This window comes from Squalius cephalus (assembly GCF_949319135.1).
Source record: "Squalius cephalus genome assembly, chromosome: 19".
NCBI classification, from domain to species: Eukaryota; Metazoa; Chordata; class Actinopteri; order Cypriniformes; family Leuciscidae; genus Squalius; species Squalius cephalus.
Genome location: NC_137140.1, coordinates 19,113,721 through 19,136,823, shown reverse-complemented (window position 1 = coordinate 19,136,823; position 23,103 = coordinate 19,113,721). Strand labels below are relative to the sequence as shown.

At 36.6% G+C, this 23,103-nt stretch overlaps 6 protein-coding genes across 8 annotated transcripts; 2 read left to right on the top strand and 4 right to left on the bottom strand.

The window, feature by feature from the left end:
- Positions 1–621: 621 nt before the first annotated feature.
- pgp (phosphoglycolate phosphatase) lies at positions 622–3,481 on the top strand. Its single transcript, XM_079850681.1, has 2 exons — positions 622–1,450; positions 1,535–3,481. The coding sequence occupies exons 1-2, from the start codon at positions 856–858 to the stop codon at positions 1,858–1,860; spliced, it is 921 nt and encodes a 306-aa protein (XP_079706807.1). The 5' UTR covers positions 622–855; the 3' UTR covers positions 1,861–3,481.
- bricd5 (BRICHOS domain containing 5) lies at positions 3,212–7,464 on the top strand (the record flags this gene model as incomplete). The annotated part of the gene is made up of 6 exons (XM_079850682.1): positions 3,212–3,265; positions 3,917–4,045; positions 4,131–4,277; positions 4,355–4,462; positions 5,751–5,904; positions 7,370–7,464. 6 exons carry the CDS (start codon positions 3,212–3,214, stop codon positions 7,462–7,464), a joined length of 687 nt encoding a protein of 228 aa, XP_079706808.1.
- On the bottom strand, positions 7,033–12,850 carry mlst8 (MTOR associated protein, LST8 homolog). Of its 2 annotated transcripts, none has more exons than XM_079850680.1 (9): positions 12,699–12,850; positions 12,326–12,508; positions 11,326–11,377; positions 11,041–11,203; positions 10,881–10,956; positions 10,647–10,799; positions 10,091–10,215; positions 9,804–9,967; positions 7,033–8,204 (listed from the first exon to the last, which is right to left on the bottom strand). In XM_079850680.1, the coding sequence occupies exons 2-9, from the start codon at positions 12,452–12,454 to the stop codon at positions 8,086–8,088; spliced, it is 981 nt and encodes a 326-aa protein (XP_079706806.1). In that variant the 5' UTR covers positions 12,455–12,508; positions 12,699–12,850; the 3' UTR covers positions 7,033–8,085. The 2 variants fall into 2 exon arrangements, with proteins under 2 accessions (XP_079706806.1, XP_079706805.1); XM_079850679.1 differs by having other exon boundaries at positions 12,326–12,482; positions 12,699–12,839.
- An 18-nt stretch (positions 12,851–12,868) lies between these two features.
- meiob (meiosis specific with OB-fold) lies at positions 12,869–21,728 on the bottom strand. 2 transcript variants are annotated; one of them, XM_079850676.1, is made up of 14 exons: positions 21,682–21,728; positions 17,871–17,944; positions 17,579–17,636; positions 17,370–17,501; positions 17,140–17,212; positions 16,854–17,049; positions 16,600–16,700; positions 16,461–16,513; positions 16,280–16,375; positions 16,069–16,167; positions 15,830–15,974; positions 13,642–13,828; positions 13,313–13,399; positions 12,869–13,221 (listed from the first exon to the last, which is right to left on the bottom strand). In XM_079850676.1, exons 1-14 carry the CDS (start codon positions 21,683–21,685, stop codon positions 13,114–13,116), a joined length of 1,413 nt encoding a protein of 470 aa, XP_079706802.1. In that variant the 5' UTR covers positions 21,686–21,728; the 3' UTR covers positions 12,869–13,113. The 2 variants fall into 2 exon arrangements, with proteins under 2 accessions (XP_079706802.1, XP_079706801.1); XM_079850675.1 differs by lacking the exon at positions 21,682–21,728 and adding an exon at positions 18,237–18,377.
- On the bottom strand, positions 19,074–20,745 carry msrb1b (methionine sulfoxide reductase B1b). Its single transcript, XM_079850678.1, has 4 exons — positions 20,581–20,745; positions 20,221–20,363; positions 20,018–20,132; positions 19,074–19,905 (listed from the first exon to the last, which is right to left on the bottom strand). The coding sequence occupies exons 1-4, from the start codon at positions 20,633–20,635 to the stop codon at positions 19,886–19,888; spliced, it is 333 nt and encodes a 110-aa protein (XP_079706804.1). The 5' UTR covers positions 20,636–20,745; the 3' UTR covers positions 19,074–19,885.
- neurl2 (neuralized E3 ubiquitin protein ligase 2) lies at positions 21,140–22,817 on the bottom strand. Its single transcript, XM_079850677.1, has 2 exons — positions 21,881–22,817; positions 21,140–21,793 (listed from the first exon to the last, which is right to left on the bottom strand). Exons 1-2 carry the CDS (start codon positions 22,590–22,592, stop codon positions 21,678–21,680), a joined length of 828 nt encoding a protein of 275 aa, XP_079706803.1. The 5' UTR covers positions 22,593–22,817; the 3' UTR covers positions 21,140–21,677.
- Positions 22,818–23,103: the final 286 nt, after the last annotated feature.

Sequence of the window (23,103 nt, the reverse complement as noted above, 5' to 3'; positions counted from 1 at the left end):
GTCAACTTTTTGATTACCAACATTCTTTAAAATATCTTCTTTTGTGTTCAACAGAAGAAACTTATTTGGAACAAAGTTCTGTAGAGAATCCCCTATTGCACTTAATGTGTTAAAATATAGGTAGCCAAATCAAATATATAAAAAAACTAATCTCATTTTAAATAGATAGATAAGCACGTACTTAGAATAAACAGCATGATATCGTCCGCTGGTGTGGCCTCTAATATGGTTATCTTTATAGTTATCTTTTAAGTTATTGTTCTTGGTGTGAATGGCCCATAAAGGAATAGTTCACTTAAAAATTTAAATTCTGCATTTACTTACCCGCAAGTTGTTTCAAACCTGTATGATTTTCTTTCTTCTGCTGAACACAAAGGAAGGTATTTTGAAGAATATCGGTAATCAAAAAGTTGACGGGAGCAATTGACCTCCATAAAAAATAAATACTATGGAAGTCATGGGGTCCATCAACTGTTTGGTTACCGACAATCTTCAAAAATTCTTCAACATATCTAACAATTTGAGGGTGAGTAAATGATGACAGAATTTTCATTTTTAAGCGAACTATTCCTTTAAGGTCTATTTCATCATGCCATTTTATGGTCACTGGCCCTTTAAACCGGCGCGGAAGTGTATTACTAGTATAAAACGTTACGTACAGTAGTAGAGTGTCATTGACAAACGAATGAATCGCTAGTGTTCCGTTCAGTCGTAGAAACAAGTAAACTTCAGCTCGCTGTCATTCTCTCATCTCGATCTAGTCAGCGGACTTTTTGTAGATCAAATGTTATTTTAGGACGGGGCGAGGACAAGAAAGAAGACCGCTGTCAGGACGAGACGAGAGTAACTTGAGGAATGGCTGCATCTAAATGTACGAGTCTGAGCGGCGCGCTGAGCCGACAGTTACTGGACTCGGTGGACAGTGTGCTGTTTGACTGCGATGGCGTGATATGGCGAGGGGACCAGGCAATCCCCAGAGCCCCTGAGGTTATCAATACATTGAAGAAAAACGGAAAGCGGGTGTTTTTTGTCACGAACAACAGCACGAAAACCCGACAAATGTACGCGGATAAATTAGGCAAGCTCGGGTTCGATGCCACCGCGGACGAGGTGTTCGGGACGGCGTACTGCTCGGCGATGTACCTCAAAAATGTGTGTAAACTCGACGGAAAAGTCTATTTAATTGGGAGCAACGCGATGAAGCAAGAGCTCGAGGAGGTGGGAATCCAGCCGGTCGGTGTGGGGCCTGACCCCATCTCTGGAGTTCAAATCGACTGGGCCAATGTTCCTCTCGATAAGGAGGTCCGAGCTGTACTGGTCGGGTTTGATGAGCATTTCAGTTACATGAAGCTCAACAGAGCTCTGCAGTACTTGTGTAACCCCGACTGTCAGTTCGTGGGCACTAACACGGACACGAGGCTGCCTCTGGAGGGAGGCAAAGCGGTCCCCGGTAAGCAAATATGAATGACGTCACAAATATGAATCACCTGAATGTCGTGTTATCACAACGACCTTGTCTTCTGCTTTTCTACAGGGACAGGGTGCCTCCTACGGGCGGTAGAGACCGCTGCACAACGCCAAGCTCAAGTGGTGGGAAAACCCAGCAGATTCATGTTCGAGTGCGTGGCCAGCCAGTTCGACCTGGACCCTCAGAAGTGTCTGATGGTCGGAGATAGACTGGACACTGACATCATGCTAGGGTCAAACTGTGGCATGAAGACCCTGCTGACGCTTACAGGAGTTTCCACCGTAGCAGAAGCCAAGGCAAACCTGAAGAGCGAATGTCCACATCGCCAAAGAATGGTGCCTGACTACTTTGTAGACAGCATTGCTGATATTTTACCTGCACTACAGGCATAGTGAGAATTTACTTGAGATTGACCTACTTTAGTAGAGAATATTTATCAATATATGGGTGTCAGTATGGAACAAAATAACCTATTTTAATATTACAGTTTAACAGAAATTGTATGTTCACAAATATGCAGTGTGATTCACTATCAAGGCTTCATTTTAAACTGGCCTACCTCTTTTTTTTGAATATCCCACTGTTTTTAAAGTTAATATAAGGGCTATATGTCAGTGTTATTGTTTGTTTTATTGTATTTTGTTTAAAAAATTAATTTGTGACATTTGTAATGTGTTTGCTGATCAGTAACACTCGGGTACTACAAAACAAATGACCCTCAAAATTGTGCTGTTTGTTTTTATTTTATTAGAAGTACTTGTTCAACTCTACTGTTAATTCACTTTACTTGTAACATAAGTGAGAACATGTTATACATTTTTGTAATTATTATATTTTGCACTTAAATGACAGCTTTGTCGTCACTCCCATCAACCTGGTAGGATTTTACTTCTCACCACGGTTTGAACAAAGTGTTCATCTTACGTGACAGATCAAATAAATAAGAATTATTAATGAAAAGTGTACTTTTTTTCTTAATAATGTACTTACAGGGGTATTTCACCCAAAATTCTGTCATTATTTACTCACCCTCGTGTAGGAACAAACCTTCTGAGGAACATAATACACTGTAAAAAAAAAAAAAAAAAAGTTTTTACATTGCTTTAACTCATCAAAATAAGTTAAGCAATTTTCAACTTAGACTCAACTCATTTTTAAGTCAGTTTAATGTAATTTAAGTTGAAATGATTTTAAAATCCAAGTTGATTATACTTAGAAATTTAAGGCAGCAACTTTTTTAAGTGTACAAGATATTTTAAGAAATTATGTTTTAAAATCTTTACCATCATTCTTCAAAATGTCTTATTTTGTGTTCCACAGAAGAAAGCAAGGTTTGGAACGACTTGAGTGAGTAAAGGATGACAGAATTTTCATTTTTGGGTAAACTAACCTTGTAATGCGATTGCTCTTCAATTTTCTCACCACAACTGAAGTTATTAAAGTCACCTTGGTCAGTCAGCAGCCTAAAGGCAAGGCCAGTCGATGCCTTAAAACTGGCTCTGCGACGAAAAGCCCTGTCCACAGTGCCGATCTACCTTTCCCTTTTGTCTATTGTCTGGTATAGGGGTAGTCAGCCAGTGGGTTGGACTACCTGGTGTGAGGCAAGAGGTGGGGGGCAGAGGATGGCAGGGAGAAGTTAAGACACCTATACTGCAGGCTCTGCTGGTCAGTCTCCGTCATGAACATTGGCTTATACAGAAAAGAGTAAGACAGGTACCGTGAGGAGAAGTAAAACAGGGCAGAATGGTGAGGTGCTGGAAGCATTCAGAAACCAGTCTGGAGGACCCACAGAGCATGGTGAGAGTTCATGTGGTTATATTGCTGTTTCCATTAGCAGAAAACATGCTTCTCTCTTAAAAATCAAAGTTATTTATTGGAATCTATTGTTCTTTGGCATCAATGGAACCTTTCCATTGTGCAAATTCTTTTTATATACACTGTAAAAATATATATTGTTGGTTTAACTTAAAAAAAAGTAAATAACCTGGTTGCCTTTCAATTTTAAGTTTATTGAAATAAAAAAAATGAGTTAATACAATGAAAGAGATTGGTTTAATCAACAGAAACTCAAAATATTAGGTTATCTGAACCACATAAATTATCTAAGTTAATTTTACAAAAGAAAAAATGTGATTAAAAATGACAGTGTAGTGTAAAATGGTTCTTTAGATTATTAAGATGTTCTTAACACTAAGAAAAAAATGGTTCTTTTAAGAACTGTTCATTGAAAGGTTCTTTAGAGAACCCCAAATGGTTCTTCCATTGCATCACTGCAAAACCAATCTTTTGGAATTTTTATTTTTAAGGGTGTAGCACAAATATGTCAGTTTGTGTTTTGCTTAGCTCTGTTTTATGTCTTGCTTATGTACATAAATATTCTTTAATGTGAATGTGCAATGGCCTTAAATGTAACTCGGAGGGAGATGAATGTGTGTTTGGATTTCCTAGCACTGTGGTCCCATCAGCTCCTCCAGGGTTCCTCACAAAGTTCTCTGGTGCAGTCTCACTGCCATGCTGCTCATTGTTATCATTGCTCTCAGTGTGACGGCACATCTAGGGCTTCAGCATAAGACACAAGTAAGAGTCCGGGCATTTCAAAATGTGAACATTTTCAAGCTTTATTAAACACGTTAGCACTGAAAACGAACCTTTTCCCACACAGTCTTCCCTGCAGGTTGTCAGAATTCCCGATCACATGGGGGACTTGATCAATCAGTCGGCTTTGATTGACAAGCACAACAATGTAGTGACCTACTCTGTGACTTCCCATGTCAACTACACCTCCACGGTGATTTTTGACATGAGACATGTAAGACTCTTTTCTTTCTGCACAGATTAGGCTTTTCCTCTAAAGCTCGGTTACATTTCCCTATCTCTCTTCCTCAGGGGTTGGTATGCTACAAACCTGACAACCAAGACAGCTGCTTTCTTCGCCGGATGGAAAGCTTGGATTACGAGAATGTGCAATCTCAACTAAACAAGTCGGAGCAACAGGTAAAGGATTTCTGCTTGTCGAGCTTCCTAGTTTTGTGCCAGACCAAAAGATCTGATGGTTAACCTGCAATAATACATTCTATTAAATATAGAATACACACAATCGTTCAAAAGCTTGGTGTATTAAATTGATCAAAAGTGACAGTAAAGACTTTTAGAATGTTTCAAAAGCTTTCTTTGTAACACTTTCTATTCATCAAAGAATCCTGAAAAAAGACGGTTTCCACCTAAAAATACTAGGCATCACAACTTTTTTCAATATTGATAATAATAAGAAAAGTTTCTTGAGCACCAAATCTGCATATTAGAATGATTTCTGAAGGATCATGTGACACTGAAGAGTAATGGCTGCTGAAAATTCAGCTTTGCCATCACAGGAATAAATTGTCAAGTCTCGTATTTTTACCATATGAATGAGAATGTCAATTGCCGCGGTGTATTTAACCGGATCAAATTCAGCAGCCAAGACCCTATATGCCATTTAAACGTAAAGCTGGCCGGCAAATTGACTGACACTTGAACGCAGCTCCACCCCAGTGCTCTTGGGAAGATTAGAGAGCACTTTTGGCTGCTTTCTCCTCCGTGACTCCAGAAAGGGAGTAATGGACCGCACCAGCTCGGGAGGGTTTTAGTGTAGCCGAGTCCGAATTCCACAGACCATCTGATCCACCTTGGCTGGATCGCGTTACAGGATAGGACCACAGGGTGCACAATGGCCACTCTGTTGGCTTTTTCCTCTTATAAGTCACTACTGGAAAGACAGAGCTCCCGTCCGCAAACCTGTGCTGGACACACTTCTCTCAGCACTTAACAAGATTCATGCGCTGGGTTATGATCTGCGCAGAATGGCATGGGTTGTTGAACCGATAAGTATCACTGACCACTTAAAACTTTGGTCTCGGTTGAGATTTTGCATCATTGCGTTTGATTAAAGCCATTAGAAAACTTTTTGGAAACTCAATCCGTGGTCAATAGCCTTTTGAAAAAGATTTCCAATTTTTGGTGCACAATGAGCTATTGAGAGGCATAAACTGCTTGTCTCAGGCTCGCTCAAGCATCACCCCGCTTTAACAAGTGTCTATCTGATCTCTCATTGGAGTAAGTGGTGTAATTACAAATGGCTTTTGTACTAGAGGAAACACTTAAACCCATCAAGACACAATTATACATTTAGGAGTTATACAGTGTATGAGTTCACACAGGAACAATACGGTGAGTCGGTATCACAGCATTAGAGGATAATTTACTCTGCAATGATATACAGTGAGATATGTGATGATTCTCACAGGTTCGTCAGGTCTGGGTGGTGGGAAATCAGACTGAAAAACACACCGAGTTTTTGGGAGTGCTGCCCGGGAGTCGTGTTGAAGCTTCCACCCTTCAAGAACCTCTTCAGTCCCTCTGTCAGCAGGCCTCTGTGTACTGGACTAGAAGATCTGATGGTAAGAGTATGTCAAACAATCAAAGAACGGTTTCCACAAAAAAATATTAGGCAGCACAACTGTTTTCAATATAGATAATGTTTCTTGAGCATCAAATCAGCATATTAGAATGATTCCTGAAGGATCGTGTGACTCTAAATACTGGAGTAATGGCTGCTTGCTCTTGTTTCTAAGATGAGGGATCATGTAGAACTATTTGCATGTGCCCTAAACCAAATCTTTACTTTTCTATGAAACATATTCTGACCTTTTTTCTCTGTGTGACTTTTTTGGGGGAATTCTCCTTCCCTGTTTCTCTCTCCTTTTTACTTCCTTTGCCATGTGCACACTAAAGCAGGAGCAGGTTCTCTACAACCGACACGCCACTCACATTGAAATTCAGCTTTGCTATCACAGGAATAAATTATATATTAAAATAGAAAACAGTTGTTTTAAATTGTGATAACATCTCACAGTATTACATTTTATAACTGTATTTTTGATCAAATGAATGCAAGACTTTCAAAAACATAAAAAAACAACAACAATCAAATGACAGCATAATGTTGATTACCAAAAAAAATCGAGGTTACAGTGAAGCATGTACAGTGGAAGTGGCCAATTTTTGGGATGATTTAAAAGCAGAAATATAGTGAATATAATTGTAGACATTTACCCCTGGTTTCACAGACAAGGAAATGCATGTTTTAACTGAAAGCATCTTGCACTGATATATCTTAAAATATGTCAGTGTCATTGTTTTGTCTCAAGATGCACACCACCATGTTTTTTTTCCTAAGGCACGTTTATTAAAGCTACTTAAATGTCCTGAATTGAACTGAAGGCCTAATCCTGGCTTAATCTAAGCCCTGTCTCTAAAACCGAGGCCATAAACACTTACATTAAACCTGCATTCTTGTGTTAAAACGTTTGTATTACTAACATTTTTATGGTTGTTTTAGGTGTTACGTTGCCATGGCGAGAAAGTTGTAAATTTGGGTATAACTTCACACAGGGATTTATTTGTTTTACACTGAAATCATTTTAAACCTACTGAAACAGAGAGTACTTTGTCATTTACAAACTGGCCCCATTCACTTCCATTGGAAGTGCCTCAATGTAGCCCAGATTTTTTTTTTTTTTTTTTTTAAATGGAGAAAATAAATTTTTACCACAAATGCTGTACTAAGCTAAAATTGTACTGTAAATTGTACTTTTAAATAAAATGTTAAAACATTGTATCAATTGATTTTTGTGACAAGAAATGTACAGAAGACATTTAACAAGCCAAGAACATGCTGAGTTTCTCTATAAAGAGCACAGTGTGACAGAAACCTGATCCAGTAGTCCAGTTACATGGAGTTGTGACCTTTTTAGAGTGACAACCAGCAGAGCATGAACGAGGAACAGGACATTGATTATGATTGTCATCGGCACATCTATAGAAATAAGAACCTTGAGATTTCTTTCCTTTTTTCCCCTGAAGGTCCCGGGAAACAAAGACTTATTTACTTCTGCATCGACATCTGCTTCCCAAGCAACATTTGCGTTTCTGTGTGTTTCTACTACCTGCCGGAGTGACATTCCTGTACCAGTGTACCAGCACACGCCAGGCAAACAAACAAATGTGTTGACGTCGATGAGAGCATCTGGAAAGGCTAAACAAATGCCATATTTAATGCCAATCTGGCAACGAAGCCAGAACCATCTTGTCATGTTATCTGATAAATCCTTATCTTCATCCTCTCTTGTATTTAGCCCCATTTTTGCAGTGGTTTGAACATGACTTGGCTCAAAGACTGTAACCTGATGCAGACGAGTAATGGAAAACACTGCTGGTCTACAATAAAGCACCATTGTGTTCAGTCACTCATATATTTTAATTCAAGAAGGGAATCATTCAGTGATGTCTGGATAATAATCAAAAGCTAAATGTATTTTGATTGTGTTACTGTAACATCTATTGACAAAATGTGTGGATGCATACAATTACTGGGTATATGCAACAAGGTATATGTATCCTACCATACATTTGAATTAGCAATGATAAGGATACAACATTTTGACAGTTTTTTGCTGTCTTCATCATCATAGCCATTGAGGGTTATCATTAATGCAACAAGTCCATTTAATACCATGAGGATGGTTCATAGATGCAGATGTCGGGTGGTATGTCGGTGCTGAATGAGTTTCTTCGGCATACTATCCAAGGACACTGTCATTGAAAGCCAAACACACGACAGCCTTCTGATGGCCGCTGTACTCCCGTTTGATCTCTCCGGTCTCCACACACCACAGACGTGCCAGGTTATCAGAGGACGCTGAAAATACACAACAATTAAAATATAAGCAGGAACGCTTCAAATGATTCCACTGAGGGCAACATACAGTTGTGAAAGAAAAATGAAAAACATATTTTAGCACTGTCCTGACACATGGAGAGCACACGACATGCAGGAAAAAAATATGTATAACGTAGTCACGAATTAAGAATTCGTTTCCAACGACTTACTCATACGCAAGCACGTTTTACTAATTTGTTCTCGTTACGATATAATAATTTGTTCCCTCGTTTTCCTACATTGTGGCCACATTGTAATAATTAATTCGCTTGTTTTAGTTAAATCAAAATGAGGGAACGAATTAGTACAATGTGGCCAAGATTTACTAAAACGTGGTTGCATAAACTTTTTTTTTTTCTTCAAAACTGGTTCTAACTTTTTAGTCAGTTACATAAAATGGTCAACATGGTGGCTAAGATTATGCAACTGACGCCAGGTCTTGTAAGTTCTTTGGTTTCCCAGGATGATCTGCCCCGTTTGAGTTCACCTTACAGTAGCTCAGTGATGCCGAGATCCAGTTTTCTCACTCAGGACTCATACGCAAATATTACAAAAGGCTGCCAGCACTTATTTAAGCTCAAGGAGGCAACAAACATTATTAAGAAAGAGGAAGTAAACTTCTGACTACTGACCAGAATCATTTGCATGAAGTATTTTTTATCTTGTGTAACATTCAAGGCAGAATACAAAAACAACAACAACAACAACAGAACAAGCCAAACCAGAACCAAATCAAAACAACAACACAAATAATCTCTTATATTGTGTCTACACCAGACGCGAACGACGCGACGCGACAAAAGCCATTATAATCAGTACTGATGCTGTCTACACTGGATGTGGCGCGACACGACATGACAAATTCCCGACAATAAAATTATGCTTCCTCCTATTTGTTGACGTATTTCAAGTGCTTGTGGTACTTCTGACACGAAGAAAAAATGGATTTGCAATGGTTGCTTTGTCGTGTTGGACCTACTTTATATTAAGGTCTGGTTTCACAGAAAGGGCTTAGATTAGGTCACGATTAGGCCTTAGTTCAATTAGGACATTAAAGTAGCTTTTATAAACATGGCTTGGAAAAAACACATTACTGGTGTGCATCTTGAGACAAAAAAATGACACTGACAGATTTTAAGATATGTCAATACAGGTTGCATTCAGTTAAAAAATTGCATTTTAGTCGGGGACAAGCCTTAAGCCTAGTCTGTGAAACTGGGGGTTAGTGTACTTAGTACTAACATTTAAATTAATAGTTTGATATAATGCACTTATTGTGTACAAACATGTTGTTACATTGTACTTGTATTTAAAAAATACCTGCATGGAAATAAATCTGTAATTAATTTATTTAGTAACAACTGTTGATCCTTCCCTTACACCCTTAAACCTAACCATACCACAAAACTGGTTGCTCTTTATTTCCAACAAAGTACTGAGTAATATAAGTTAACTACATTGGTTAAGATTAGGTTTAAGGGTAGTTTCAGGACCAGTACCTAGTTATTACCCAGTTACTACAGTAAGTACATTGTATGTACATGCAGAACAGGACTGTAAAATAAAGTGTGTGTTCACCTGTAACTATGTACTGTGAATCTCCAGAGAAGGCACAATCCCACATCCAACCTCGGGACGTCTCTCCAGGGTTGTTACTCTTAATACTCAATTCTGTCATTAGAGAAAAGTTGGAGGTTCTCCAAATTTTACAGGTCTGGTCAGCAGAGCATGTGGCCAGTAATCTAGCAAAGAGATGAAAAAAATGAAGCACTGATTTGTATAATAGTTGTAGACAAGAATCAACTATTACAATTTTTCACTGTTCTCCCATTGTTCCTCAGATTAGTGTTTTGCAAGACACTCACGTGGAGTCTGGGCTGAATTTGCAGCGTAACGAGTAGCGTTTGTGAGCTGGGATCTTGGTCTTGGGTATCAGTTGTGTCACCTCATCACCTATTCCTCCAGCCAAATTCCACACATAACAATTGCCCTACAGTGAAAGGAAAAATGAACCAAATCTGACCAACCTCAACTAAACGGTTCAGATATAATATGAATATATGCAGTACACATTAGGACAACTTCATTAGCAGTGTGGCATTTTGAAGGTTTAAAGGGAAAGTTGTTATTTACTCGCCCTCATGTCGTTCCAATGAGGGTTCCACCATTGAATGTCTATTCACCCAAAACTCTGCCGGTTCAAAAGGTTCATAAAGAGATATAATGGATTTCTTTTACAATATCTTTATAAACGTTTTGAAGAATCTGAGTTTTGGGTGGATAGACATTCTGTCTATTTCCGTTCATCCAAAGATAAATGAAAGTATTATGCGTTTGGAACGACATGAGGGTGAGTAAATGATGAAAGAATTTAAATTTTTGGGAGAACTATCCCTTTAAGGAGTCTAATTGGTTACTGACCGAGCTGTTGACTGCAGCCATATAACTGGCATCAGGATCGATATGGACTGAATTGACGGACACATCTGGCTCTGGGATGAGCTGTTCATTGTGGTCTGTTTTCAAATCCCAGATATGGATAACACCACTTTGGTCCCCAACAATTAATTCAGCCTAAAGCAAATACATTTAGAGAAAATTTACTTGTTTTTTCGACAGCTTTTCGAGCAGATAATGAAATATTATCCAACTGACCTGATTGGGATGAAGACACACACAATTAATAGGTGCATTGACTTGAAATATCCTTTGGCACTGTAGGTTTCTTGACCTGAATGAAAACAGTACTTAAGTAGCACTTAAAACATCTCAAAACGGACTTTATAGGCTACATATAGCAGAAAGCTCTCGCTACCTCAGGTCCCAGATGCGAGCCATGCAGTCTTCCCCACCCGTGTACATCCACCGACCATCCTCGTGAAAGCCGACAGACGTGATGTTCTTGCTGACACCGTCGTAATTGATCACAGGGTTTGGATTATTTGAGTTTAAGTCATACATGCGTATGTGCTGATAACCTGAAATGCAAGAACAAAAGTACAGTGTGAAAACTACACAAGTATAGGAACAAAAAAAAAACAAAAAAAACAGTTTGCACTATTTGTAGTTTTATGCGTAATGAGGTGCGTGCTGAACTTACCAGCAGCAGCAATCATGCTTCTGTCAGGCGTTACTTCAAGAGAATTTACCTGCTGGTGTTTGAGTTAAGCATCTTTAAAGGATTTTTTGTACCAGCAGTCCCTTGTGAAAAAGTGGTCAACGTTGGAAAGTACACGTAGTACTTATTACAGAAAAATTAGGATCGATTATAATTATACTTCACTTATACTTCAAATTATACTTAAAAAAAATTGCTTTGGTGCAAAGTGAATTTAATGTTTTAATAAACTTAATCACATGTTCTTTGCAATTAAATGAAAATGCATTATATTTTAAATTTTTATTAAATGCAATTAGATGAACTGCAGTGTACAATTTTTGACCCACTTAAGTAGGACTAAAGTACATCTATTGATTTTCAAGTATGGTTAAAGTGTACCTCTGAATGTACTTACAGACATTTATGATGACTAAAATACACTTGTATTATGTTGAAATTAACTGTTATTTCTATTGAAATTTGTATGTCATCTGTTTAAATAGATTTGATGATGAAGTTACAATTTAGAACATTTAAATTATATTATACTAATACTGAATAAAGCACTACAGTTAAAATTATAATCAAGTACTTTGCATGTGCTGTTTGTTAGTCAACACTTTAAACACTTTAAAATAATTGTAAAGCACAACAAAAGATTATTAAAACATTAAAACTTTATTTTAGAGTGACTTTGTTAGCATGTAATTATACGTACTTGTATAATACTTATATGTAATTATATAAGTAGTGTAAATAATATTAATTAACAACATGTTCTTACATGTTGTGGTTAGGAATAGGTTTGGGTTAGGTTAGTTACGTATAATTATGCATAATTTACTGTTGTTATTATTACAGCAAGTACACGTAGCAAGGACACTAAAATAAAGTGTAACCAAAACTTCTATTTCGACATTATTACAAAGTGAACTTTTTAAAAGTGTTCAGACCCGTAGTGATGAAAGTGAACGCTGTAACGTTAGCTGGTGAAGGATACAGAGTCCTGGTGCTGGACGGTTCGTGTGCAGATGCCGCTGTGAGCCTGCCAGAACCTCACGGTGTGATCATACCCAGCAGTGGCGAGAATCACCGGATCACTGCCCACGGTGCCTTGATTCACATTCATGATGAACTCAATCCAGACCTAACCACAACTTCGCAGGAGAATGACTCGTTTTAGCTGTGGTTGTTGAAAATTCATGAATATACTTCTATACGTTTTAATGTACTTGTTTCTGTTTATGCTGCCAACAAGATAAAGAGAACAATCTGTTGTGATAGCTTGACATGGTTTTAGGGTGTTAAAATGCTCTCTGAAAGATGCAATTGGACAAACTTGATTCGAAAAAAGAAAGAGTCAATGTTCTTACCTGGGGGCGAATAATGCACTAGAAATTCGATTCGATAATAGATTAGATACATATAAAACTATGATGTCAACAGCGAAATGAACATTATTTACAAATGTCAAACCGAAGCGGCGCTCCATCCAAAACAGTCCTCACAGAAACAATTCTTAAATAAATGGTTCCGCAGTGCTCCGTTTTCATTGTTTTTATTAGTTAAAGCATTTGAGCAAATTAAATTAGTTTGAAACAAACATGCAAAGAAAAATACATAAAGTAAATTAATTTATAGAGACCAGTTACAATAATGTAAAAAAATACATATATTATTAGTCACTACATATGCATTTGAACCAAAGTGAATTTAATACAAGCTGGCCTACAGTTTATTTGATTTCACATGAGGAACCATGCCGTGTCGCTTTGTTGCAAAACAGCATCAAACCACAGAGGAGGCAAGGCTTTGCTTCACTTCAACGGGGTCAGCGAGTGCACATGACAAAATCCTTGCCCTCATTCCACTTCTGCTTTTAGGAGATGGAAGAACCTACAATTTAAAAAGATTAAATGACATCCTTAAATATTCAATACTGAAATAAATAAGAATTTATTTATGGCAAATGGTCAACATGATTAACCTTTAGATAAATTTTGCATCTCTCCAGAAGGAACTTCCACTGCAGAATTGTCCTTTCAGACTCCGACAGACACAAAAACGCTTCTGTCTGTCAAGAAAAAATATTTACAGTACACACAGACTCTATAAAATATTATTTACAAAGTTCATTTAAATGTTTACTTATTATATATTATTAGACACAGGTCAGGTGAATGAAAATGAACCCAAGGGTTGTGGTTTCAACGCACAAAGGTTTTTATCAGAGACAAAATAGTTGTAAAAGTTAAGGTGAGATGATATATTTACAGAGTCTTGACCAGCATTACTGCAAGTATTAGATGCGCTCACTTTACAGCCCAGGGTTTTCTCAGCCATTGTTCCTGCCAAGTTGCACGACTGCAGAGTCCCAGTGTGATCACTGATGTCCAGCAGCAGATCAAAGCCTTTGGTAGCCTGGAGCTGTTGTCCTTGATTTGGACAGGCTTCATTGGAACACGTCTGAATCTCCTCACTGATTTGAAATTTGCATTTGGCACTAGTGGAGAAATGATTTATTAAAACTCAGGTTTGTGAACATTACGCATGGTTTCCACTCTTTTTCAGTGATCATATTCTAGGACATTTTCAATTTCACTACGGTGGCAATAATGGACAAGGATCAGGCACTAAAGTAATATATTCCTTTAAAGTCTTTAAAGGGATACTTCACCGTTTTTTCATATTAAACTATGTTATTCCCTTAACTAAGACGAGTTAATACATACCTCTCTCATCTCAGTGCGTGCACTTAATCGCTCTGGCTCGCGGTGAAACTTTGATAGCACTTAGCTTAGCCCAGTATATTCAGTGGTATCTAACAGCAATGAATTTAGAAGTGACCAAACACATCCACGTTTTCCCTATTTAAAAACAGTTACACGAGTAGTTATACGACCAAGTATGGTGACACAAAATAAAACGTGGCTCTTTTCTAAGCGGGTTAAAAAGGATAACTATAATGTATGGCGGAATAGCACTTTTGGGAGTACTTCGACTCGGCGCAGTAAAAAGTCACGCCTGTAAAATCCTCTCCCCCTCTTCCTCTCACTTCTGTCATTAGAAGTAGAACAAACTTGACTTTTTACTGCGCCGAGTCGAAGTACTCCCAAAAGTGCTATTCCGCCATACATTATAGTTATCCTTTTTAACCCGCTTAGAAAAGCGCCACGTTTTATTTTGTGTCACCATACTTGGTCGTTTAACTACTCGTGTAACTGTTTTTAAATAGGGAAAACGTGGATGTGTTTGGTCACTTCTAAATTCATTGCTGTTATATACCACTGAATATACTGGGCTAAGCTAAGTGCTATCAAAGTTTCACCGCAAGCCAGAGCGAGAGAGAGGTATGTATCAACTCGTCTTAGATAAGGGAATAACATAGTTTAATATGAAAAAAAAACGGTGAAGTATCCCTTTAAAAGACGTACAGTTTATAGCCATGACTTAACTATAAAATCAGTTATTTAATATTTTTTAATTATACAGTTTGACAAATGAAATTAAAATTATTAAACAAAAGCCAATAATAATTATAAGTAAATAACAGATAAAAAATGTGCATGTCGCTGGCAAACATTTTATGTAAACATTGCTTTAAATGAGTCAAGTGAACACATTACATGTACTTGTTACCGGCAGGTCTATTAGTCTGCATTTACACTTAATGCACACATTTATTTTGACCTATCAGACTTTTTTGTCTTGTTTGTAGCTATGGTTATCACTGTCAATCAACACAATTTTGGATTCATTCCCACATTTAAAAATGGTTGTCCCTCCTGAAACTTTGCAGTGTTTACTTAGCAGCGTGAAAAATAAAACTTCTATTCAAATGGTGAATGGGTTTTGTACAGATTGCAAACAAAGAATGCTCCCTATATAATCAAAAGCACTATTGAGAGGATTCTAATTAACTTCTTAAAAACCCATTGCGTTCATTGTGCTCAACATTGGCTACAATACTTAATGCTCTAAAAACACGTTGTAAATAGACACCTTTGAAGCTCTATAGTCACCTATCAGCCGGGACCTTTTTTTTTTTTTTTTTAAATTTCAGAATAGAAATAGTACCAAAGTACTTTTGACAACAATCAGAACTTAATAAAACAGGCTGTGTCACTGCTCTAGGTTGCCATGCTGACCGCTGCCTTATATTACACATAAAAATGATTAGTTAGTAAGTTAATAAATTAAATGTTAAGGTTAGGTAGCTGCTTACCAGTTGACATTTGCTGCAAACATTTTAACAGTTAATAACATTAGCTAACTGATGCAAGGACCGATATGAGACCATTCAAAATACTTCTCTCACGTGTCAAATCTCAGCGTCCCTGAACACTGCACTTTCTGCTACTAACGGTAATTGTTCCAGGGAGCAATAAACTCTTCATTCTCGGCTAAAAAAAACAGGAGATTTTACATTTTCTATAATTTTCCAGGATGCGTGGAAACCCCGATTAGGTCATTGCACAAAACTGTCATAGCATTGCACACTTACCATTTCTTGCGAATGACTTTGGAGATGGAGGAACTTAGATCAAGAGTTGTGATGAATCCATATGTTATGCAATGAAAGACATCAGCATGTTCTTGACTTCTGGCTTTGAGTTGGTTCACAGTCAGAACATCACTAATGGAATCCACTGAGAAATAAATGTAAGGATGTTACTCTATGAGCTACACACATAATGCATTGTTGATGTAGAGGTCTAGATGTATATAGATCAAGCGACTTACATGGCACATCATCACCTGAGAGGATGTCTTGGTCATCCAGTCCTCCGGCTTCTAACAGTTCCCTTATGCACGTGTACAGCTGGTTGGCTTCTGCTGTATCTAGAACGCAATTGAAAGAATATAAGGATTTTAACGATAAAGTCAGTTGGTTAAAACATTACAATAGTAAGTTTTTAAATATATTCTTTAATTTAGCATATCACATCACTACCAGGGTTGACGGTAATGATTGTTTTTGAGGTCGCTGTTGCTATCATACAACTACGAAAACTGTCAAAGGTGATGCGAGCATCTGCAATAAACAGCACTGGGGAAAAATAAGTACAATTAATTAAATTCCCCACATATTAGAAATTGCAATTGAAAAATAAACAGACAAATAAACATATTACCTGTTTCTTTTTGAGTCAGTGTTTGTACCAGCCGAATGGTCTCTTTATCCCAACTGGATTAAAAAAGTTATTTAGTGTTTGGAGTTGATGTTTGCTGTTAATTTTAAAAACCAAACTGAATTAATGCAATTTTACTCACCACACTAAAGGAAATGATGTCCCAGTGTCATCAAAGAGCTTTATTTCTAGCCTCTGTCCTTTGCGCCCATCAGATTTTGAGAAGAATTTCTCCTCTCCAACCTTTGGATGACAAAATCTCAATCACTGAAATGGATCTTTACATCTGCAGGGTGGAAAATTGCTTTTTTATTGCCCACCAGCCACTGACGTCAGGGTGTGTTAACTTCCCTGACATCCGTGAGAAGGGCTGACAGTACATTGTTGGAATCTAACCGACTGCAAAGCTGCTAGAATGTTAATAATGTGTCCATCCAGACTCTGTCCATTTGCAGTAATGTCTCCCAATGAATAGAAGTCCCTTGGGTCTTTAATTGGGATGTGGAAGAGCGGCAGAATCCTGGCCTCCGTTTCTAAATCTGAGCATATTCTAATGCTTGAGTGAGTCTCTGTTAGCAACAGCCTGTAGGTACTGAGATGAAATATGGTTACAAATACAGTATGATTACAGAATACTTATTAGTTAGATGTGATTTTTCATTTTATCCTTTTTTTTTTTTACCTGGGAGTTGAAGGGCAAAATCTTTCTTCTTTCTCATAGTCTTTGGTCACAACGAGGGGATTTTCAATTACAACTAAAACAGAAGATGCTATTTTGGCTCACAGTTTCAGTTCAATGTAGTTCATCTATTATTATACGTTTTTTTTGTATTTCATCTATTATTAGTAGTTAGTTTTGTTAACACACGAATGTGACATCTACAATTAATGATTACTACTGCTAAATCTCACCGCAATCCCCAATCTGAAAGTGACTGCTCAGTCCTTGGATGTATTCCTCATTTCCCCATGCAGACACATTAATAAAATGTTCTGGTGAATCTTTTACGGTGAAGCTGAATGTGAACCTTTCAGAGCCAGCATCTGAAATCAAAAGAAAAGACTGTTAAAAAAAAGAACATATAATAAAATGAAAACAGGAAATTTGTAATGTAACCAACTTTTCCTGTCTGGAAATCCTCTTGAATCAGATTTCCCAATTATTACTCCAACCACTTTCTGGAAAATGAACAAAAAAGACCTTATTTTTCGAATTGAAAACATTCCTTACATGCATTAAAAGGCCAATTTGGTTAAAAGCCATTTATCATCACAAAACTAAGTAGCCTAGAATAAACAGATATAAATAATAATTTATTATGTAATTTGCCAATTATTCATTAAAATTACGATACCACCATAACCAGGCACTCAAGAATAAGTCTTCTGAAATTTGCCTCAGCAAGTTCTCACCGAGTGTGTGATGTTTATGTTTAGGTCACGTATTGGCACATATGGTTGTACTGGAGCGTACGTCATTTTCATCTCTGTAACAACAGTGACACAACGGAAAAACACTCATGAGTCATGACTATGTAATTCCAATAAGTAATATCCAACTAACTTAGCAAATGAGAGTTATCAACAACAACAACAACAACAAAAAAGCTAGCAACATTCCTATTGACCTGACGGACTAACGCTGAGGTAAAAGAGTTTCGCTGCTAAGTCTTACTTCATTTGTAATCTATATAACTCGTTATATAATTGAAATACTCTTTAAATAATTAATCAACTTGTTATTATTGGTTAAGCTTCGTGGAAAATCTCTCTTCTTACAAAGTCAAGGGCGCGCGAAGAATGAAGGGTCTCTCTCGACTCCGAGCTGATGAAATATGTGACCGTTTCTTCTACGACATGAGCGCGAGCGGAGCAGCGTCATTTTGGCGGTTCAAGACATGATGTCACCTACTGTCACTGCTGCTAATATTTAAAAACAACAACAACAACAACAAATGAAACAAAAATAATTGTTTTAATTCAAATTTTAATAGCGGAAAACAAAATAAAAATACAGTTTCTATGTCATTTCAATAAATTTCATAATTTCAAGAAATTATGTATTTATGATGCAGACAATAAAATAAACACATTCATGCAGGAATCAATAAACTAATAAAATTTTGGATGAACAATTCGGTTGAAATACAGTAACACACACATATACTGTATGTGTATATATATATATATATATATATATATATATATATATATATATATATATATATATATATGAAGAGTTAAGATGCAAAAGCCTCTAAGTGCCATCTGAAATTTTCTTCTAGAATGATCATTTTTATCAAGCTCGTTTATTTAAGTTCAGTAATTTCACTTAAATGGCAATTAATAGGTAATTTTCATTGCCATTTAAGTGAAATAATATATCATACATATATCATATATTCGTGGTGGTGTGCAGTGGTTCACTTAATGTCACATTTTTCTGGTTAAATAAACATTACTTACACTATCAGAAAAAAAGATGAAAGAAACCAAATACAATTCTATTTTGTATTTTTATATATGTAATTAATGTTCCATTTATTAAAACCAAGTATGTCATCAAGTTAGTGTTTTTACACTTATTCCAAAACAACTCAAGGCAATAACAATTTAAACAATTGATTTTATTTTTGTGAACTGATGTTCAACTATACTTTTTAATAGTAAACTTATTTTCAGTTTATCAATCTTTGATTTGGTCACAGACACAAAGATGTACCTTAAATTTCCTCAAGCTGATTGATTGCTCATTAAAAAAAAAAAAAACAGTCTCCATGTTTTTGGGCCATTTCAATTTTTATTTTGATGTGACAAAGTGGTTAAGCTGTTTTTTGCTTTATAATTAGTCTTCCTAACCCCATCAATCAGGGGCCATTTACATTAAATATATATATAAATATATATACACAGTTGTAGTTAGAATTATTGGCACCCCTGGTAAATATGATCAAAGAAGACTGTAAAAATAAATCGGCATTGTTTATCCTTTTGATCTTTCATTCCAAAAATTCACAAAACTCTAACCTGTATAACTGTATATATAATAAGGTTACTATAATGTTATTTAAAAAAAATAAAGTGTTTTATTATTGTTAATAATGGCCTAATAATGATCTCGATAATGACACGTAAATTGCTTTATTGAATGTTTACAGTTAACATTTTGCATCAACAATATTTGAGACTGGTTTTATCAGTATTTTCATTCATGATAAATCTTGAACATGCTCATATTAGCTTATGCAGACTAGTATAAAAATATATTTGCATATATTTGTGTCTCTGTGGTGTCTGGGACGGTCATAATATATCTGTGAACAGGACCCCCAATCTGGGGCTTTTCCCTTGTCCACTTCATGAGCTGAACATCCGGTTACCAGTGTGCAAAGCAGCAGCCGCCTCATCAGCATGGACAATCACTTCGCTTAGTGTTTATCAACCTTATCTGATGAGAAAAAAAGTTTGAGGATGAATTCAAGTGGTTACTTAGTTATGTAAATAAGTATAAAGCCATATTATACAAAAAATGATATTTGCTGGTGGTGGTGATGACTTACCTTTTGGGACAAACTTAAGCGAGTGACTGAATATTCAAAAACGTGATAAGCCCTCCTCTGGCCCATCATTCAGAAACTCATGGCCTAGTCCATTACCACACTTGCCACACAGAACCTGCACAATCATGTTAACATGTATGAACACATATGAACATATTTGTGGTGTCTTTAAATATGAACTAATGTTTTGAATCTGATCTAACCTTGAAGGCTGTTAATGACTCCATCATTTTTGTTACACTGTCCTCTCGGATGGTCTCTGTGAAGGCAGGCCAAGGGGTGGAATGGGCATATTTGGATCTGCTTGAAAAGAGTGGATGTCCACATTGGGAACAAACATATATACCTGCAGAGGAACAATAAATCAGGAAAATGTTCTTTTTAAATTAACATAACACAAACATTTTGTTTTCTTAGCTATAGCCTATGGAATAGTACAGCAAATAGAAAAGGGACTGTCGCTGCATCAGCTCGTTCATCCAATTGTTTAACAGTTACATCATAATCGTACTAAAGGTAAAGGGAGCAGGTTAAATAATGAATTAGGGAAAAAAAATACTTACCGGGTTTGAAATGATCTTTATACAACTCCTTCCCGAAAAATGAACAAAATGACATTGTCTGACAGAGATCAACAGATAAATCAAACAGCGTATTTTATGCGCAGATCAAGTACGAGTACAAGCTGGGAAACTGAATAAACGACGAAGACAATGTTCCGGTCACGTGACCATTACAAAACTGTTCGGTTGAACTTCCCCGAAAGGACCGTTAGGTGTCAGTGCAGATCAACCGAAGATTTCATTAGTTAACAATAATTAACTACTTTAGTTAACATGAACTAAGAATGAACAATACTTCTACAGCATTTATTAATCTTAGTTAATGTTCATTTCAACATTTACTACATTATTCAAATCAAAAGTTGCAATTGTTAACATTAGTTAATGCACTGTGAGCTATAACATGAACAAACAACGAACGACTGTATTTTTATCAAAGATCAATAAATACTGTAACAAATGTACTGCTCATTGTTAGTACATGTTAGTTAATACATTATAACTAATGTTATCAAATGAGACCTTATTGTAAAGTGTTCCTCAATATATAAAAACATGTACAAATTATACTTTATTTCATTAAAATTATTCATTCAAATTAGTTTTAACAGAATGCTATGGAATGTTCATGAGCAACATCTTTAAAAAAATAAATAAAATATATATACAGTAAAATCTGTCCAAAATCTGAGGCCACAAGTGAAAATGCAAGTATTTTGCATTTACCTAATTAAAAAACAACAACAAAGAGAAGACTTTTTAAATGAACATTTTACAAACATAAAAGAAAGGTCCAGACCCAATTGTGTACTAAGGATACATTTATAAATTCATATTTTAATTAATACAGGAATAAATGATACTTTTTATATCAATTAATAATAAAGTTATAGCAGGCTAAATAATGAAGTAGAATTATAGAATGATCAAGTTTTAAGTGCTCATGCCACTCTTGATGTAATAATTTGCATCTACAAAGCTTGAGTTTGAAGAACATTTATTAAATTGTTCAGATAACATGTTTCTTGTGTTCAAAAGGGAGAGAAAAAGTCTTAAAAGTCTTTGCTGCATCTACCCAGATGTTTGATAGGTTTTGCTCACTCATATTTGCAATAGTGTTTAAGTAACTCCGGAAGTTCCAACCAGTCCAAAGCCATTCTGTGAACGATGTGTTTCTGAATTGTCTTTCGGCAGAGCATCTGCAATGAAGAAACTAAAACAAAAGGGGCAGAGAGAGGAATCATTATAGTCTGTCATACAATAATGTCAAATCATATTAGCAAATAAAAATGAAACTTACAGCCATATTCCACCTGGACAATCCGAACACATTTAGTAGCTGCAAATACATCCACAACAGCATACAGTGGCTTACTGGTGGGGATCCCCTTGGCAGAGGCTCCCATGTCTTCACCATTGATGATAATGTGCATGTCGCCATACCCTTGTCCCTTAGGTACATGGACAACCCCTATCCGACTGCGGCGGGCAGTTGGGGGTAAAGCATTGGTTTTGTACAGATCATCCAGGATGTGACTGAACCTCCCGGGTCGACTGCGTCCAACCAACTTGTCTCTTGGTATGCTCATGTTTTCTACATACAGATGAGTGTCTGTAAAAAATGTTTTAGGCTTGTTTCCTGCCTCATCACCTATATTTGGCTGTTCACCACCCTCTCCTCCATCCTCAATTACTTTATTATGGTTTCTTGTTATTGCGAACACCCAGCTGTCTCCCATTTCCACAAGATCAGGCAGAGAGTATTCTGGCACAGTTGCCAGTGTTCGTGGATCATGGGCAGTAAGTCCAATCCTTAAATGACCACACCAACCCAGTTCTTTCTCTTCAATCTCCACTAGGAAGATCTCGCCAGGGCTTAAAGGGTCTTTACTGAAGCAGACGCCATTTGCAAAGCTTTCTACTCGGGTGGCCCGAGTCCTCGAGAGGTCCAGTTTCACATTTGTCCCATGAACTGAGTGAAATTCCATAAACTGATCAAAAACAGCTGCCATTTTGACAGTTCTTTACAAGTTAAATAAAACAAGATAAGTGAAATGTTTTTCAAGCCTATAATACAAATGCACTAAAGATAAAACAATGAGTCAGTCACTCTTTTGAAAGCAGAATATTTACATTATCCTCAGTGTTTGCTCTCCTCTTCTCTGGGCATAGTCCTTGTCTTTTTAGCGTATACCTCCACATGGTATCCTTGTGGCCTGGGGTTTCTAGTCCTGAAAGGCAGACTATTTTTGACCTGCTGCATGTGGCATTGGTGGTTTTAAATAGCTGGTAAGATATGCTGAGTGAAGAATAATGATTGGTAGGAGTTTTAGCCTTCAGATTAGAACTGCTCATTGAAAATACTCCAAATTTTCACAGATTTTTATTTGTATTTTGTTAGAGATCATGGCGTTTTTTTTTTTTAAAAATTATGGTTTTCATAAGGAAGTACAAAGTGAGCTTGCATGTATATCTTTTAACATTTTTCTTCTCAGTGCAGAGAAAGCTGTGCTAAGACAGCGT

What these genes read in the sequence shown, in the direction of transcription:
- pgp (XM_079850681.1), top strand. Translation starts at nt 856, where the DNA reads ATGGCTGCATCTAAATGTACGAGTCTGAGCGGCGCGCTGAGCCGACAG. An exon ending in GGGAGGCAAAGCGGTCCCCG is followed by an intron (nt 1,451 to 1,534) that starts GTAAGCAAATAT and finishes GCTTTTCTACAG; the next exon opens with GGACAGGGTGCCTCCTACGG.
- mlst8 (XM_079850680.1), bottom strand. Translation starts at nt 12,454, where the DNA reads ATGAATGTGAATCAAGGCACCGTGGGCAGTGATCCGGTGATTCTCGCC. An exon ending in AAGCATGATTGCTGCTGCTG is followed by an intron (nt 11,204 to 11,325) that starts GTAAGTTCAGCA and finishes CTTGCATTTCAG; the next exon opens with GTTATCAGCACATACGCATG. An exon ending in TTCACAGTACATAGTTACAG is followed by an intron (nt 8,205 to 9,803) that starts GTGAACACACAC and finishes GTGTATTTTCAG; the next exon opens with CGTCCTCTGATAACCTGGCA.
- meiob (XM_079850676.1), bottom strand. An exon ending in ACATCATTTCCTTTAGTGTG is followed by an intron (nt 16,514 to 16,599) that starts GTGAGTAAAATT and finishes TTTTTAATCCAG; the next exon opens with TTGGGATAAAGAGACCATTC. An exon ending in AGAAAACCCTGGGCTGTAAA is followed by an intron (nt 13,400 to 13,641) that starts GTGAGCGCATCT and finishes TTTTCTTGACAG; the next exon opens with ACAGAAGCGTTTTTGTGTCT.
- neurl2 (XM_079850677.1), bottom strand. Translation starts at nt 22,592, where the DNA reads ATGGCAGCTGTTTTTGATCAGTTTATGGAATTTCACTCAGTTCATGGG. An exon ending in TGTCCAGGTGGAATATGGCT is followed by an intron (nt 21,794 to 21,880) that starts GTAAGTTTCATT and finishes CTTTTGTTTTAG; the next exon opens with TTTCTTCATTGCAGATGCTC.